Below are 18,396 nucleotides of genomic sequence, written 5' to 3'. Positions count from 1 at the left end.
GGATTTGCATTGGAAGACAGTGTTATGTCAGGCAGGATGTGCAGCAGGTGCAGCAGCCGTGTGCTGCATCAGCTGCAGCCTCAGCATCCTCAGCTCCATGAGGAGATCAACGTGACGGTCTGCACTGACCCACCGCAACACGAGCGGGCACTCCACGCACCAGGACACGTGGGGTTCCCATCATTCATTCTCTACTGTTGGTATAATTAAGGAATAATATTGATAAGCACCATGGCTTTAAATCAAACGCAGATTGTTGTTTTTTATGTCTTCAAAAATGTTGTCAATTTTACATTTATTGATCCTACAGCAGATGATAGTTCATCTCTTGTTGTTTTACACTTTTCCTGGGTGGTCACCTGTCGGGTTCAGCTCAGCCGCCCGCACGTTTTCTCGCAGGCTTGTTTCCATACACTTCAGCATGGTGGTACACGGGATACGGCACGCGCCGCCTCCTCCCTGACGTCACCTCCCCTCTGTCCAATGAGGCGCCTCATCTGCAGAAAGCGGCCCGCCCCCCTCGCCGAGGAGACAGCGCCGTTTAACACGTGAGCCTCATGTGACGGAGGTAGGTCAGACTGAGCGGAGAGTCAGAGGGTTTATTTAACTCCTCGCTCCGTCCTCCCCCACTTTCCCAACGCGCCACAGAGAGGGCTGACCTCCTTCCACGGCGTGGAGACTTCCTCCAAAACGCTTCCCACCAGCCCACAGTTCCACAAAAATATGAGAAATCCGGAACGGCTTCAGTAAATTTAATCCAAGACGCAGATTATTTTTTTGGCCGGACTGGAGACGGGCTCTGACTTTGACGCTGTTTCTGGAGCGCAGATTATGGAGCGCATTCCAGGCGCGCAGCCGCCTCTGTCCAAACTCCAGACGGATCTGTCCGACATGCAGAGGTGAGTTTTGGAGGCAAAAGATGACACTTTTGTCTTTGTCATAATACATTTATATATATTTTTAATATCATGTTTTTTGTCTTCCAGCATCGATTTTCCAATGTACGTTTATAAACCGAGGCGCGGAATGAAGAGAGGTGAAGAAACCAAGGTAAGGTTGTTTTAATTTCCTGATAAATTCTACTTGTGCATGTCATCCACAAGGAGAGCTCAGTGTGGGCGTACTTCCCATAAATGGTTGACCCAATTCTTGCTGTGACATAACAGCTTGATTCCTCCCTATGGGCGCAAACGCCTGTGACCAAGACTTTTACGCAACGTCTCTGTTTATGGTTGCAGGACACCTACAAGCTGCCCCACAGACTCATCGAGAAGAAAAGGCGTGACCGGATAAACGAATGCATAGCCCAGCTGAAAGATTTATTACCTGAACACCTGAAACTCACTGTAAGTCATTTCTTTTTCCTCCTAGAGGAGGGAATGTTGGGTTTACCAGCACTTAGTAGAATGCGCCATCTAGTGGCTCCTTTGTAGCATTGCACTTGTGTAGAATGCGTCAGCAAGTTGCATTTAAAATATAAATTATTTCAAATGTTCTTTAATAACCCAGGAAAACATGTAATTATATAAAAACGTACTCCTTCTATAGGATTTTCTATACAATCGGCTTGTTACAGTTTGCATATGAGCACAACAGCTCAGTCTGTGCACATTATATAAGGGCTTTGGATGTGCTGACTGTGTGTCTCCTTCAGACTCTGGGCCATCTGGAGAAGGCTGTGGTCTTAGAGCTTACGCTGAAGCATGTGAAAACCCTCACCTCTCTTCTGGAGCAGCAGCAGCAGAAGATCCTCGCTCTGCAAAGCGGCATGCAGATCGGTGAGCAGTCTGATTAGTCAAATTCATCCAGTTTGTAGAGCTGCAAGCAAAAGAGTCAGCATATTGGATGGAGGCAGACAAAAGATCTATGCAGCCAGGAAACATTTCTGACTTTGTGGTTTCTTGTTGTTTTATAGAGCAACCTCCTGTCAACCAAGAGAAGTCAGAGGAGATGTTTCGTTCTGGCTTTCACATGTGTGCCAAGGAGATCCTTCACTATCTGGCCGCTCACGAGTCAAGTGGAGATTTTACACCCTCCCATGTAATCAGTCACCTTCACAAAGTGGCTGCAGAGGTGCTGCAGGGTCCAGTCCGACCTCGCACTCCTCTCAGCCCCAGGCCCTCGGAGGCCCCTGCCTACCATCCACACGATCTTCACAAGGAGAAACCTGACAACTTACCACCTAAGCCCAGCGAGGGCTACGGGAAGAACTGTGTTCCAGTCATCCAGAGGGCGTATGCTCCGCCAAGCGGGGAGCAGAGCGGCAGCGATACAGATACAGACAGTGGCTACGGGGGTGAGCTGGAGAAACCGGAATCCAGGGTGCAGCAGGGACATCAAGAGTATTACGGTCAGGAGAACCAGCAGAAGCGGTCTCATGCGGATCGGCAGAACTCCAGCATCAAGCAGGAGGACGATGAGCCATGCCACAAGCAGCCGCGCATCGAGTCGTCTGAGGACGAGCTGCTCTCGGGCGGCGAGTCCTCCACCTCGTCATCATCGAGCGGTTACAGTAGCTACATGAGTGTTTCGCCCAACCATCCACCTCCCCCACCGCACCCTCTGTGCATGCCGTTCTACCTCATTCCACCCTCTGCTGCAGCCTACCTGCCCATGCTGGAGAAGTGCTGGTACCCCGGAGCCGTGCCTATGCTCTACCCAGGCATGGGGGGCTCTTCACCCACCATGCCCAGCGAGAGACCGTCTCCACCTCAGCTAGTGTTATCCCCCAGGGGCGGATCTCCAGCCCCAGCCATATCTCAGACCCCCATGGATTCCCCTGCTCTCCTTCAAGCACTAAAGCAGGTACCCCCCCTAAACCTGGAAACCAAAGAATGAGACGGAGGAGAGGCAATCCCTACCATTAGCCAGAGGCAGAGTCTGTAGCTGAAGAGAAGAACTGAGCTGTTCCACAAAGCATAATCATCGAACTCCTCTGTTCCTCCTACTTGGAGGTCCCACAGACAACAGGAGGACTTGTAGAAATGTTTAGGAGAGAGCGGGGTCCATGGAGGACTCCAGAGCTCTGCTTGAATGTTCAAAGTTCAGTGGTTTTTCCTCGTCGCAGATGTATCCTGTACACTCGGCCTGTCCTGCACACACAAACACATCGGTTGAATGTAAAGTAAGAAATGTTTTTAGCTGCTGCTGTTGAAGAGTAAACGCATATGACACTGATGCATCTCACTGTAGCTTATCGTGACAAAGACAACACCCCTCCAGAGACTCTACCAAATGTCTGACAAGTCGCCCAAAGTCTGTGGCCTGCATCCTCATCATCGACGACATCCTTGTGACCAAACATAGCCTGGCTGTGCACAGGCGGTGGTGGGGGTGGGGGGCAGCCACAGTGGATGAAGGGATAGGCCGCCGCACGGCCAAAGTGAATGACACCTCTTTTCGTTTTGACAAATAGGTTTGTGTAATTATTGTCCATAAATGTAATGTACATTTTTATTTTTGATACGTGTTCTTGCACTCTGTGGCCTGGGAGTGTGGGTGATGATGAAGCGTGCTCAAACTGTGTACATTCTGACCCGGTCTGCATACACCACATCTGTTTTTGCTCAAGTCAAACCCGGTGTTTGTTCTTGCTGTTGCCTTTTCTTGTGAAACGCTGATGAATCTCAGTTGTTTATTCTCCGTACAATGTATGAATACTGGAGGTAAAGCTGAAGGGAGGGAAGACGTGAATGTAAGTTTTAACAGAAGACTAGTTTTCTATAGAAAGAGGTACTAAAGATTTTATATTTTGGGACCTAAAGAAAGATGTTTGATGTACATATTTTGTCTATAAATGTTATTATACACGTGTATTAATAAAGTATTTTTCCTGTGGAAATTTGCTTTAACTATGTGGGATCACTGAGGAGATTGGAAGAAAACATTCAAATAAGCAAATATACACAGAATCTCAACAGGTCTAAAATGTATTAAAGCAGATGTATTTGATGAAGCAGAATGTTAGTTTCTGATTCCCTTAACTGACAACCCTCTGCATTTACGGGACGAGCACAGGAAAGCACTGAATTGTGCCCCCTAGTGGTTGCATCAGAGCAAAGAAGCAAACTAAAAATCAAATTCAGAGACAAACCAATGAAATACACAGCTGTCATTGTGCTTGATTAAAAAAATCTATATTTGCTTGAAAAAAATCACAATTACCTTCATTACATTCATGAGACCTCATCAGAGAAATTCAAAAGCTCTGCAGTAGCAATTAGAAGACATTGACACACATGTTGAGTTGATTAATCAGTTTTTCATCTACAAGTTATTATGATATTAGGAGTCAGTGTCAACCCTGCAAAAACTCAACACATTCTAACTTTCCCAATTTTAGCTCAAAGCTGAAACTTTTCCATAAAAAGGGAATTCTGCTCTGCAATTCTTTTCTCACACGTTCTTTAAATCTTGTTTTCATTTTTTTTGTCCTGGAAAATTCATGTAACCCTTGTGCACTAGGCACTTTAACATTGGGAGTTGGGTCATCTAGACCCACTAGACAGTGCGCTGAACCTTTTTTCTTCAATGATTTGTGAACTTCACTGGTGTCCATGGATAACATGAAATCTTTCCACCTTTATCCACCTTTGTCATGGTAGGGAGAACACGTCAATGTAAGGGTGGGTCATCTAAGATAGCACAAGGGTTAAATGTAAAGTAGTTCTATTTTGTCTTTTCATCTGTGAAATAGCCCTGAAAGCACTTATTTCCCTTGTGGCATAAAATATTGGAGATTAATGAACATCCTGGGCAAAATGTAAAGAACACTTTGGCTTTGCAGGTTGTTTTTTTTTTTTTACTTGTCTAATGATTGCAGTTTCTTTAGGAAAATGTGTAGATTATTTTTATTCTGATTAAAAATAAAAAACATGTTTCTTTGAGGAAACGTCTTCTCCTTGAGGTGAAGAGCTTTATTCTTTGGCTCAAGGTTTCCTTTTGCTGGAAACACTCACAAAAACAGAATTGAGAGTGAAATATTTCAAGTACTTCTGGTGGAAGTCTCTTATTTATCTATTTATTAATTTATTTATTTATTGAAAAAAATTTGATGTTTTGGGTCAAGGGGGGGTGGCTGGAAAATACTGAGTTCCCACAGACGAGGTTCCAGCTGCAGTGTTTGACTGTGAGAGAAAGACCTCCAGGCCTGGAAATGAGGTTTGCTTCAGAACACTGACATTGAGTAGAAATCCTGTGTCTGAACACACAGGAGGATTAAAGTAGGAACATGACACTTAAAATGCTGAATTTATGACATTTCTGTTTGCAGAGGAAATCCAAAGCAGCATTTTGGTCTCTTCAGAAACAGAAACTTTAACCATGAATGCACTTTAAAGTCATCCGCTTCTTCTTCTTCATCTGCATCTCAGCATGCCTGAAGACCCCAATGTAACATAAATCAAATCAAATCAAGCTTTATTTATACAGCACTTTTACAAAAGAGGTCAATCAAAGTGCTTTGCATAAAAAGTTTATGAACATAATTGCTGACATGAACCAAGAGAATGATGATTAAACGTATTTGATGTGCATAATGTGGGTTTTTTCTGACTTGCAGGCCTGCAGGAGGGTTCCACCTGGTGTGGACAGGTGTCTTCAATACAGATAACAGGTGATATTACTATTGTTAATGAGTGGAAGAAAGAAGAAACTTCTTAAAGAATTTTAAGGTCAGTGAGGGACAGAATTCTTTAAAGCCTAAGGATCTGTCCAGGTTGATTTTTTTTTAATTTAATATCTTCTCTTCTCTTCTCTTCTCTTTCCTCTCCTCTCAATGTTGACTACAACCCAGCAGGAGTCACAAAGCCTTACTTCACCTGAGTAAGACACTAATTTGCACAAATACAAATAACATAAATATATGTTGTTACTATTATGATAAATATTAACAAACTTAAGGTTTTTTGGTATAAATAAAACATGAAGAGAAAATGGCTTTTTTTTCTTTCCAAAATTTGAAATGGTTTTACTTTTGTGTCACATGAGATCACCTCAATGCAGCAGATGCTGTAGAAGTGTGACGTCAACAGGGAAAAGAAAACGGCACAATTTGTTGTAAAGCTGTAGGTGCATGTCTACTAGAAAATCCTTTATCAGAACTGAGTGACCCATACAATACTTTTTCATACTAAAAGATGTTTATAATCTTTACCTTTTTTTTAACAAAGGGAATCCTTTTTTATAATCCGGCACACCTCATGTGTGAACTCCAGTTGTGTTCTCTGGTCTCTAATGTTCTGTGACACACTGTACTGCCAAAATCTGACCAAATATTTTGGTACGACTTTGGTAAATTACAAAGCTGCACCACTTGAGGGATTGCTGGAGCATTATGGGTACTGTAGTCAGGTGCCTTGCAGAATGGCTTCAACTGTTTGTGAATGACTCGACTAAAGTTTGACTGTTTAGTTAGGCTTGATGTGCCTTAGTCCGTAAAATACCATTTAAACTTAGAAAAACCTTTCTTATTTTTCTTCAACTAGAGAGCCACAATGGAGGGTCAAAGGGCCAGATGTGGCTCCGGGGCCTAAGGTTGCAAACAGACCACTGAGCTTAATAGTTTCTGCACCATTATGCAAATCAATTCTTTAAAAATCAAATGGTGTGATTACCTGGATTCTCTGTTCACATTCGGTCTCTCCCAGTTGAAGTGTTTCAATGCTGAACATAACAGACCTCTTAAATTCTTCTTTTAGTGGGAAACTTACAGAATTGGTGACTAAAAAATGATATATTTTTTGCTCGTCTGTGCAGTTCCTTTGCTTCTGATAACACGAAACAGCCGAACATTAGCAGCAACAGCTTTTATTTGTAAATCCTCAGTAGTGACAACTCTGCACAAGCATCAACAAAACACGTTTAAAGTCAAAAAACAACAAAAACTGAATAATAAACAGCATGAAAGCATGAAATGAAAGCATAGCATCCGTATTATCTCTTGCGATGCAATAGCTGAACCCAAATGGATAGAAATCTCAAGATCAACAAATGTCATGATCTTAAGTCAAATCAGAAAAACGTCTGTAAAAGTATTTGACTAAAAGGGATACAGGTTGACGTGCAAACATTGTGCATTTAGCAAACAGTGACTGAGCTGTTAGGAATCCTCTTTTAGCAGAAATGACTCTTTGAGGATGAAAAACATTCATCAATTGGACAGACGAGGAAAGGCTCATCAAAAGCAGCAAAAAGCTGCGGCTTCATGTCTTTGCTGACATACTTATCACCAAGGTTTACCAGAAATATCCATGTGATGTTCATGTAAAGGTCAAAGGTCAAATACAGCTTTTAAAGAAATCCGTTTCTGTATTGCAGTGAGTTGGATCTTGGATCTGGAGGAGCCCTGCAGTCCTCACTTCTTCTGCACTTCCTGCAGCAGTTTCAGGGCTGCTGTGTTATTTGATTCCACCTTCAGCAGACACTGCAGATCTTCCACACATGCCTTGATGTTCTGCAAGATGGGAAAGACGACGATTGGCAGAATAAAATGAAAGCAAGATTTATTTGAGCGGTAAGATACTGAATATGAAGCGCATTCAATCAGCCCCAGGATCATCAGGGAGGAGACTCCAGAGTTTGTGTGTGAATGAAGCTTAAAAAAAACCTAAACGCGTGAATATTCACAGTGCATGTGGCAAAATAAGTGACCTGATGGATTATTGTCTCCTCTAAATGAAGCCTGGAGTCCAGACAATCCAAGGCTGGACGTTTTATTTAAAGCCATCCTGCCGTTTGGGGTTTGCTGTCCTGAAGAAGCAAACCCTGACTCCTTCAACATAAAAAAACTATCAGATGATCTAAGATTGATGACTTGCATGACACTTAAAAGGTTCAAAAAAGGTTTTTCTAAAAGCCTTGATGTACATGGAGAAAGTTTAGGCCTCCTGCTAGATCAGGTCGTCCTGCAGACCCGACCTGTGGAACTAAAATGAAGGAGGGTCAAAAACTAAAGATTTGGGTTCCAGGTAAATACAACTTCCTTGTGAAGTTTAATCTTTCCATTATTTAATGAAGGATCTGTGTTTTTAAAATAATCACCAACTCATTGATTTTTATTTTTTTGACAGACAAGAAGCAGTTTCTTAACCGTTTTGAAATGCATGTAAAACATTCGGTTTGTTTTCTCCAACTCTGCAGTAATTTTTAAATTATTTGGATTGTTAACCAAACGACTGTACTCCATTCTTCTAATTCTATGTTTTTGAAAATGAAAATGAAATGAGTTGAAACGAAGGCCCACATTTTTATAACAAACGTCTTTATATTTGTCTCTTTTCTGAGAGTTCAATGTGACTGAAAAGATGAAACCAGACAAAAAAAAAATAGTATTTGAAGAGAAGAATCAAGATTTGTGTTTTCTCACCTTGAGCTCCTTGTGAGCCTGCGCTCTCCTGTATAGAGCCTTGATGTTGCCGCTGTCAATCATCAGAGCTTTGTCACAGTCGCTGATGGCTTCTTGAAACTGCTTCACTGACAGGTAGCACAGGGCGCTGAAACACGCAAACACACTTTACAAACAAGAAACAAAAACTTTGGACGGAAAATGCTGGATTTTTTAGTTCGGTTATGGTTAAAAAAAGAACATTAGTCACTTGAAGTTGCACATATTTTTTTGAAAAAGCATTAAATAGAATATATAGAAAAGCACATTCAAGCCAGGCCCTGTGCTGAATTGGGTTGATTTCATGCTCCGAACAAATTTAACTGACTAAATGAGCTACAGTGAAATCTAACATGGGAGTCGATGGAAAACAGGCTTTATTTGTTTAAGCATTTAAAGTGTAAATGCATTTTTCAAAGTCAAAACAGCATCAAAAAATGTTTAAATGTGAGTAAAAAAGTTAGAGAAACTTCTGAAGTGCAGTAATCAGTAACTGGACTTTTAAGTCAGCATCAGTCAGACGTGAAGACAGAAAAAGTTGGAGGAAAGGTGATTGTAATAACTTATAGTGAGGACAATTCAGTTATTGTTGCCTTTATATTATAAGTCATTACCAAATGTTGTAAGCTTGCTGAAAAGTATATTTTCTGTGTAGATGTAGTTTTTTTCTCCCTGGTTATGGAATGGAGCTCATCCCCTTTAATTTCTGATACTATAAAAATAGATTGTTCTATGAAATTATGGGTGGTTCAGAGCTTTTTACAAAATAGGAATATAATTTAAAGTAAAGTTGTCAACTGTGAGGAGTATTTTATTTAACTAACAACTACTTTAATCACGTTTTAGATGTGCAAAAGGACAACAGTAGGAACGGAACAAGACACGATTTGAACAGCAAATATTGCCCATTAATATAGATTTCATGCTAATAGAGTTTCCCCCTACACCTCTACTGTTAGCACGCTTTGAATGATCATATATATATTTTTATATGAATAGGAGTCAAATCAGTATCAGATTAAAGTGAATAAAAATGTGTACGTTTTACAAAAAAACAAGTATAATCATTTCTAGCACAGTATACTAGGAGCAGTTTACAGAAAGCTAATGATGGCATAAATGCTGATGTTTTAAACAGCTTTTCTCATTTAAACAAAACGTCTGACACAGTAACAAGACAATAAAGAGGACGCGACTCACCGGTTGGTGTAAGTTGTGACCTCAGTGGGGTTATGCTGAAGGCTCTGAGTGTATTTGTCAATGGCCTTTCTATAGTCTCCTTTCTTCACCAGAGCATTACCTTCTTCTTTGAAATTCTGGCCTTTCTTTATGTCTTCACTGCTGAGAGCTAAAGAGGAAAAACACGGAAGCAATCATACAGATGAACGTCAGTCAGCTTCATTTCCAGGACAGAATTCGCTTGAATAAACGCACAGCAAAAACAAACATGTCACATATGTCTGTCCGCAGTTTATAACTGATTTCAAATGGACAAATGCAGCAAAGAAAGGGTTCACAACCACACATACAGATGAAGCAAGTATGGAAAACATTCAGTTTTCCATCAATTCTGATGTTTCAATCCATATTTTTCAAACTCAAGTCTTCTTCAGGGTAAACAAAACAAGTGCGTGCCTGGTTTGTTTGTTTGCTTGATGCCGTTCTGGTTTGCTGCAGAGATGTGCTGCTTCACATTGGCAGCAGACTGTCTGGCAAATTTCTCCCTCACAGATACAGGAACGGACGGGATGGGAGGAAGCTTTTCTCTCCAGGACGGCCCGTCTGCCTCAGTCAGGGCCTTAGTCATTCTGAAAAACAGCTGCATTTAGACCTGGAGAAGTGATGTGTCAGCAAGACATTGCAGGACGTTCAGTCCCACTGGAACTAAAAAACATCTTTTAGAAATTCTCATTTGAGTCATCACTAAAAATAATTTGTCTGCCTCAAACATGCGACTGCCAATGAATGACTTTTCCAGAGCGGCTTTCATACCTATGAGTGCCATCTTGAGCGGCTGTTACGTTGCAGTCAATCTGCAGGACGGTTCTGTAGTCGACGTAGGCGTTTCTGTATTGTTCAACAGCTTCATATGCAGCAGCGCGGCGAAGCAGAGACTTCACATTGAAGGGGGACAACTCCAGAGACCTGAAGGAAGATTACATTTGACAATCAAAGCCTGTATTCAGACTGGAAAAATCATTTGTTCCGGACCAAATCCCAAAGCGTGCGTTTGGTCTGTGTTCAGACTGCCATCAAGCAGACTTTCCTGTTCTGGACCAAAAACTTGTTAACAAAACCACGTGACTAAAGATCTCTTCAGTCAAAGGTCTCTCCTCGCCAGGAACTACAAAGGCCAAAATGACAAGAGAAAGACGGACGCGCTTTAGAATCATTGTTTTAATAATTTAAACTTTACATGTCGATTACCAGTTCTGAACAACACTTTTTACTTGTTACTTTGGTACGGCGGAGGCCGGCTGCAAGGCTGGCAAGGAGACGGGCCCTCGCTGATAAGTGTTTATGATACATAGATTGTCGGGAAAACAGTGAGAAGAAATGTGTGTCACGTTAAAAGTTGTAAGTTGTTTTAAAGCCTGAATTCATCCGATCATGTTAGGGAAACTACAAGGTAGCTTTCAGGATGATGTCACAGGAGCGCCAGGCGATTTCTAAGAATTAAGACACAAAAAAGCGTCTAAAAAGCTTTTTCAGCTGCGTTAAAATAAACATTCAAACAGCCGGACTCTTTTTATTTTTTATCTTATCTGTTTGATAACCCGACAATCGATGCTTTACATTTGTCCGTTGCTCATGCGTTGCTAACTTCCTAATTTGATTACATCACACGACCACCGGCTACGGTGGCCGTTTTGGTCCAGTTGTTCCGCTCAGAGGACGGACCACGTTCAGACTGCAGACACTCAAGCCGAACCGAAGCTCAGTCCGATTGGAATCGAACCAAGATCACCTCCAAAGATGGGGCAGAGAGCGGTTTCTGGTCCAGGACCAGGGTCCACTTGGATGCATTCAGACTGAATATTTGTTCCGGATTATCTGGGAAAATGACCTGTGTCCAGTCTGAATGAAATCTCCTATAAATGAATGAAATGTCCTATAAAATCTAAGGTTTTTGTTTAGATCAATTTTTTAGTAAGTTGTTTTAAATAAAAATGTTCTAAGGATAGAAAATCTTTTTTTTGTAGGGAGATGGAGCAATAAACCTCTGATTGGAAGGTCTTAGGTTTAGTTCCCGCTCTGCCAGCCCATGTGTTAAAGTAACCTGGTTAGTGCCTTGATTGGCGGCTCTGCCACCATCAGGAATGTGTGAGTGATATAACTGTAAAGTTATATAAATATACACAATTTACCATTTGATTTTACTTAGTTAAATATTTCAATATTCAGCATTAAAATCTACATTTTTTTCAGGCTCAACTTCATATTTTTAAGTGAAATAAAAGAAAAAAAATAGCTGTAATAAACAAACATTATGGCTACAGTAGCACCACAGATAATAAACCGTGATGTTGTTGTTTTAGACAAAATTGATCACTGTAACCAAATTCAAATTAAATTAATTTTATTTATAAAGCACCCTTCATGTCACACAGACAGCTCAAGGTGCTTTCCATAAAAAACAAACAAGAATACAATAAAAACAAACCCCACACATGAAGTAAAATAATAAATAAGCCCCTCAAAATAAAACACACAAAAACAAGCACAAGTAAAAGAGAAATAACAGAGCTTAAGAAAAGAGAACCCAGAAGGCGCCGTCCGCCCTGTCCTCCTGTTGGCCGGGGTGTCAGCATCTAAGCAACACAGGCACAACTCATCCCCAGCACCCCCCACCCCAGAGACCCCCAACCCCCAGGCCCAGAGCACCAAACGTGGGCGCACCAGGTGTGACAAACATTATCTTATTGGAAAAAAAACTGTTACTACAGTTCAGCGGCAAACGGCTGTTTTTGAGAAGATTGTTTAATCTCACCAATAAATCTAAGTAATCTAAATTTAAAAAAAAAAGATGAAAGTAAACAAACGTAATAAATCCTGTGGTAATTTGGCCAACATGACTCACATATCGCAGTCCTTCACGCATGCAGTGCAGTTCCCATCCTTCAGGTAGCTCGCTGCACGGTTCGAGTACACAATGGCCAAATCTGCAGAGTACTCTTCTCCTTGAAGTAGAAAAGAGATTTTTGTGGAATCAGAACTTCAAGTTTGAACTATGCAGCTGTCCAGCCACATCCTCAAGAATGCATTTAATTTCAGCAGAGGCTAATTTATGAAGTGTTTTATACTATGGTCCGGGTGAATCTCAATTCTGATTGGCTGCTGGGTGTGCATTAAAAAGTGATAATGCACGCCCAAAAAAGAAGTTCCGGTCACATAGCTTAAATGTTCTGTATCACTGTGCTGGCTTCTTAAAAAATAACTTTTGCTTCAGCATCTGGACAAAAACAAGCTGTAAAAGGTGAAGCTTCTCTCTGAACTGATGCTTTATTTAACCCATCGTGACGACCAGCATATATATATATATATATATATATATATATATATATATATATATATATATATATATATATATATATATATATATATATATATATATATATATATATATATATATATATATATATATATATCTGCAGTCGAGATCAGAGGTCAGAGTGGCACGTTGTCACGGTGCCTGTATGTAACAAATAGTCAGTTTTTGGTGAACTGAGCAATCCAAGCTGAAAAATAACGAGACTAAAGTACTTACAACTGATTGAATATGTATTTATTTTGTACGTGAAGATGGTATAAGAGGGTTAATGGCCTTCAAAGTGTGGATTATCAGAATTAACGCACTTTAAAGAAGCAATCGTCCTCCGCTTTGCGTTGGATGGTTCAGGCTTCCCCGGCTTGCATTCTTTCTGATAATGCAAACTTTGTTGGCCAATAACTCTTACGTGTATACATGCAAGACAAACAAAATAAGATCTTAAAAGAATCTGAAGAGCAGAAATTACAATCAGTTTCACATGACTTTCAGTTTTTTAGACAATATTTGATTTATAGTCTGGCTTTCTTTATTAGCGCTCATCTAAGCAGTTGTGTTAATACAAAATCTTTATCTGCAAGCGGACCGACAGATGTTTAGTCATTGTGTTGTTAATATTGCTGCTTACCGCTAAGATCGGTCAGCTAAAGATGCTGGGGAAAAAAAACTGGAAATAAGCCAAAAACAGCCACACAAATGAAAACTAGTTAATGTGTTGCATAAAAAGACATACTGACACAAATTGCTGAAGTGAAAGTCTACCATTAAATGATCTGAAAAAAGCTTCACAATGCAGAGGGGCGGGTGATACGTTTGACATTTCAGTCAGTTGATGACTGAAGGAGAAGTATATGTCTAAAATGTCCTAAAAGCCACTATTACAGTGGCATGACAGTGATCATAGCATGTCAGAGGGAGGAACCTGTGAATGTAATGAGAGAACTTACTGGACTTTTCCAGCACCTTGATGGCCTGGCTGTAGAGATTGACAGCCTCTCCATACTGGCCGGTCTTGAAGCACTCGTTCCCCGCTTGCTTCAGCTCAGTCCAGGACTTTGTCTTCCGTTGCTGAGGCATGACTTCCTGTCTTTGCAAGAAAAGACAAAAATAGAAAACGTACAGTGGAATGAGAAAGTTTGGGCTCCCCTGATCATTTTCAAGATATTTCTTCATAAATCATTGGTTGTTCGGATCATCAATTTCAGTTAAATATATCATAGCAGATGAACACAGTGATATTTGAGAAGTGAAATGAAGTTTATTGGATTTAAAGAAACTGTGCAATAATTACTTAAACAAAAAGCTTCTAATTCTCTGTTCATGGGAGCCTCCAGCTACAGATCACTTGATCCTCAGTGGAGTTCAAAGATGGCCCCTAGAGCACCAAATCCAAGAAGAAACATCTTTGATGCTTCCTAAAACACTATTTTGCTTTGACCATATTGATAAAAACGTATTAAGCAACTACAGTAAGTATTGGAGTACAGGGCTCCCTGATATTCAGAATAGTTCACTTTTTGCTTTAAAACCCCTTTGAGCATAAACAGGCAAAGACAGATCAGAGACGGCTTCAATGGATGTTTAACTACTAAAAGTAAGAAAATATGAAGTTGCCTGGAACCAATAAGTTAACATGGGTTAAACTGGCGGCAGAGTTAACTTTATTGATTTGGTTTTGAGTCATAAAATGCAAATGTTGAGGGCAAACAACTATTTACCAATTTAATTATGTTCAATAAAAACAATCACCTGAAACAAAGCAAATAAAGTGAAGGTATTTATTATCTAACTATTGACAAGGGACAGGTTTTTTTTTTGGGGGGGGGGGGGGGGGGGGCTATTGGTTCAATTCAAAGTGATCTAACTGTCCATGAATCTATTTGCTTGTAAAATGCATTTTACTTAGTATAAAATGAAGCAACAATGTTATTAATAGTAATTTAAGGGATGCCTAAAAACTGTTTAAAAAAAGGCCTGGATAAACTATGGCTAAATAACTTGTTTATTTTTAAACGTATTATGACTAATTTAATAAACGACTTCACTAATTTTTGAGGAAAATCCAAGTAAAAATATGTTGAGCAAAAAAAACAACAACCCGAATGTTGTGAACTCTAAAGTATAACTTACTAATACGGTTTAATTATTGTCAGAATTTTATGACAACAGTGTCGTTAGGTTTGTTTTTAAGAATTGTTTAACTCCAAGACACACAAAAACACTGAATAAAAAAGGAAGTCGCAAATGTTTTAACTGAACCAGATACCAACTGTAAAGTCTGGAGACTGCCTTTTTGCTAATCAAAGACCAGTCCGCTTCTCTTAGGGACACATTTTGAAGATAAGACTTTAAAAGGGACGCGCGGGGGGACGAGCTTAGCATGTTCTCTCGGTTATGCTAGCTAAAGTTCCTTATTTAGCTGCTAACGCGGTTACGCTAACGTCTTACCAGCGACCTGCGTAACGACAGCAGCGATAGTCCTCTTCTCCTGGGTACCAAAACTCAAACCGTCGGAACAAGTGTTATGTTAGCCAAAAAGAGGAAAGGAATCAACTGTAAGCACAGCTGTTGTCCTCGTGGTACGTTCGCGTGCGGAAAACACTAGCCGGCTCTAGTACATTCTCCGTCAGTGTAGAGTCGCTGAGAGGGAGAGATACAGTATCGGTTTCGCTCAGGTTTCGTTTTTTTTTTTTTTTTTAAAGTGGCTTGATTTTTTTTTTTATTTTATTGTTTGGATTATTATTTTTTTGTAAAATGATTGTACTAAAAATACAAAATGTAAAAGAAATGGTAAATATACACACTTTAATGCTTAATTTCAAACTACTGTAAGTTTTTTGTAGGACAAGCTAATGCTGTGCCTCTGGTGTGCAGCATTTATTTTGAAGGTTTATAAAGGGAAGTGAATTCTTTCCTCTTCCGGGCATAATCAAACCAGAGAAAAAAATGTTTTCTATAAATTATCGTACATAATCGTTATAAACAAAAAACTAAAATATACCATAAATAGAAAAAGCCGTCAATTGATGAATTCAACAACAAAATTGGAAAACAAAAATGACTACTAAACGGTATGTTTATAAAAACTAGTTTCAGTCAACAGTAAGCTCGTGTAGTTAATTGACTGGGCGTCAATTTTCTCCGAAATGTTTTTAAGAACACCCCGCCCACGTATTGTCACATTTACCACACCATGACGGTGCTCTCCGGTGTGAGCTGTTCCTCAAATCAGACGCACACTTTAAGTAAGCGTATTGTCTTTTTGTTTTAAACCATTCCGACACCACATGAACGCAGCATTTCTCTACTTGCGTTTTTCCCTGAGGAAAAATAAAAACTCTAAAAATGTTCTGATAAAAATAAAAGCATATCACCAGTAGGTGGCAGTCTTATATCAGTAATGTTGTGCACCTTACCAATCAATCACATCATCCAGAATTTTTTTTATATTAGCAGACTTCACGTTAATTTTGACAGAAAAACAATTATTATTTGAAGCAGAAGTACTGGGAAGTTTACAAGCTACTGCTACCTTATAAATATGCATACAGGAAAAAGTTGTCTCTGAGGTCTCATGACAAGCTTTGTTTTAGAGTTTTCTATAAGTTTTCTGCACCCCCCCCCCCCCCCCATACCAAAACAACATAAAATAATTTAACATTAGAATATTTAAAAGACAATCTTTGCAATCTAAAATAAACAAAAGCACCAGTAACGTATCCATCTCACATTGTTGGAATGAAGCTTTGTCCGCTCAGTGGATCTTCTCTGGTTTACCTGATGCTTGTTTTGCAAACTGTGCAGCCAGACCATAGTCATTCATTTATCCATCCATCCATCCATCCATCCATCCATCCATCCATCCATCCATCCATCCATCCACTCATTTTCTTCTGTTTTGTCCCTTTCGGGGTTACAGGGCTGCTGGAGCCTATCTCTGCCTTGGGGGCAAAGTCAGGGGACATCCTGAATAGGTTGCCAGTCTGTGGCAGGGGCACAGTCACACACCTATGCACACTCACATAAACACAATTTAGAGTTGCCAATTATGAAGCATGTTTTTGGGCCGTGGGAGGAAGCCAGAGCCCCTCGAAGAAACCCCACGCATGCACGGGGAGAACATGCAAACTCCACACAGAAAGGGACCCCATTGGTTTTAGGTCCCCCAGCCGGGACTTGAACCAGGGGCCTTCTTGTTGTGAGGCAAGAGCGCCATCACCATGCAGACCACAATCATCAGAGCTTCAGAGCCAAACTAAGTAGATCTAGACCTGACAAATTCACTAGTGAAATGGATTGCAATTGAAGGCCTTAAAAGCTGCAACAGATAGATAAACAGACAAGAAGATCAAGATTTCTGCTCCTCAGCTGGCTAAAAAAAATATTTTTTCCCAAAGAAATTCACCCAACATCTTAATAAATGGAAACTAGAAAAGGAATGCGATGGTTCTGCTGCAAATTACCAAAAAAACTAAAGTTTTTTTTTTTTCTTTTACAAGAAAAGACCCCTTGTAAAAAAAGAAATAGTGCTCCTAGAGTAGGCAGGTGAAAGGTTAAAAACATTTAAATCCCCTCCAGCAGCAGCTGTGGCATCATGTGGGCTCACTTACTAATAAATGAGTAAAACAGACAGTTAGAGGCTAAAATCCAGTAAATGTTCATAAGAAGAGAACAATCACTTGATTAAAAATAAATTCCATTAAATGTCTTTCTATTGTAAATGCTTCTGTGATTTGTAACAATTCTGCTTGATTTCACGTAAGCCCAAACATAAAATAACTTTTTGAAGTACATCCTACCAAAATTTCAGAATAAAATACAATGATTGCCCTGACATGTTTTGTGTTGAGCAGACAGGTGGGTCCTCTATGCAGATGTGGACTGCTCAAAAACACACCGTCTGTCCACCATGTGTGCCCTTATCCAACACAGGAACAGGTTCAAACTGGGATAGAGAACAGTTTCATTATCAGGTGAAGGATGAAGGAAGTTTTTACTTTGGTTTATCAGTAAGTTTATCTGCTCACTCTTTTCTCCGACTACAAACGGGTTAATAATGAGGAACAGATGCTGCAAAAACAACCTTTTCACTAATGCTCATGGGCCCCTTCAACTGCAGCCCAGAGGCTACAGCCTTGTTAAACCTGAGCTCTAATGCAAGCTTATGAGTAACCAAATGTGAAGCCTGATGCTGATCCAACTTCCACAAGCACAGTAGGCTGCAGGGTAACTGGACCTTGATTTCTGCTGCAACAGACTTTCTTGTAAATGCCAGCAGCCGTTACATTTTGGATGGTCAACAACATTGAGTTGGGGGTTGGGGTTATTTTCTTGGGACTTTTGGCCCCTTAATACCAATTGTGCATGGTTCCAATGCCGCAGTCTACCTGAGCATTGTTGCTGACTATTCCACCCCTTTATGACCACACTGTACCATCTTCTGATGGCTACTTCCAGCAGGATA

General features: G+C 40.3%; 3 protein-coding genes across 8 annotated transcripts in view; 2 read left to right on the top strand and 1 right to left on the bottom strand.

Moving 5' to 3' along the window:
* The first annotated feature begins 792 nt into the window (after positions 1-792).
* On the top strand, positions 793-2,876 carry bhlhe40 (basic helix-loop-helix family, member e40). The gene is made up of 5 exons (NM_001104732.1): positions 793-899; positions 987-1,050; positions 1,239-1,346; positions 1,655-1,778; positions 1,916-2,876. Exons 1-5 carry the CDS (start codon positions 832-834, stop codon positions 2,836-2,838), a joined length of 1,287 nt encoding a protein of 428 aa, NP_001098202.1. The 5' UTR covers positions 793-831; the 3' UTR covers positions 2,839-2,876.
* Positions 2,877-6,791: 3,915 nt separating this feature from the next.
* On the bottom strand, positions 6,792-15,802 carry tomm34 (translocase of outer mitochondrial membrane 34). 3 transcript variants are annotated; one of them, XM_011475425.4, is made up of 8 exons: positions 15,381-15,802; positions 13,880-14,019; positions 12,465-12,564; positions 10,376-10,528; positions 10,019-10,191; positions 9,584-9,731; positions 8,366-8,492; positions 6,792-7,453 (listed from the first exon to the last, which is right to left on the bottom strand). In XM_011475425.4, exons 2-8 carry the CDS (start codon positions 14,007-14,009, stop codon positions 7,355-7,357), a joined length of 930 nt encoding a protein of 309 aa, XP_011473727.1. In that variant the 5' UTR covers positions 14,010-14,019; positions 15,381-15,802; the 3' UTR covers positions 6,792-7,354. The 3 variants fall into 3 exon arrangements, with proteins under 3 accessions (XP_011473727.1, XP_011473728.1, XP_078803733.1); XM_011475426.4 differs by having other exon boundaries at positions 13,880-14,015; positions 15,381-15,600; XM_078947607.1 differs by lacking the exon at positions 15,381-15,802 and adding an exon at positions 15,203-15,307.
* The window catches only part of sema3fb (sema domain, immunoglobulin domain (Ig), short basic domain, secreted, (semaphorin) 3Fb), a 94,867-nt gene continuing 83,844 nt past the window's right edge, over positions 7,374-18,396 (top strand). For 2 of the 4 annotated variants that reach the window (XM_078947602.1, XM_078947599.1), the window contains exon 1: positions 7,374-7,513. The gene's annotated coding sequence lies outside the window, so the exon portion shown is untranslated. The remainder of the gene's footprint in view (positions 7,514-18,396) is intronic. The other 2 variants (XM_078947605.1, XM_078947604.1) reach the window with 1 other exon arrangement.

Source organism: Oryzias latipes, chromosome 5 (assembly GCF_053564925.1).
Source record: "Oryzias latipes strain Hd-rR chromosome 5, Olatipes_Hd-rR_3.1".
NCBI classification, from domain to species: Eukaryota; Metazoa; Chordata; class Actinopteri; order Beloniformes; family Adrianichthyidae; genus Oryzias; species Oryzias latipes.
This window is presented reverse-complemented; position numbering and strand designations above follow the sequence as displayed.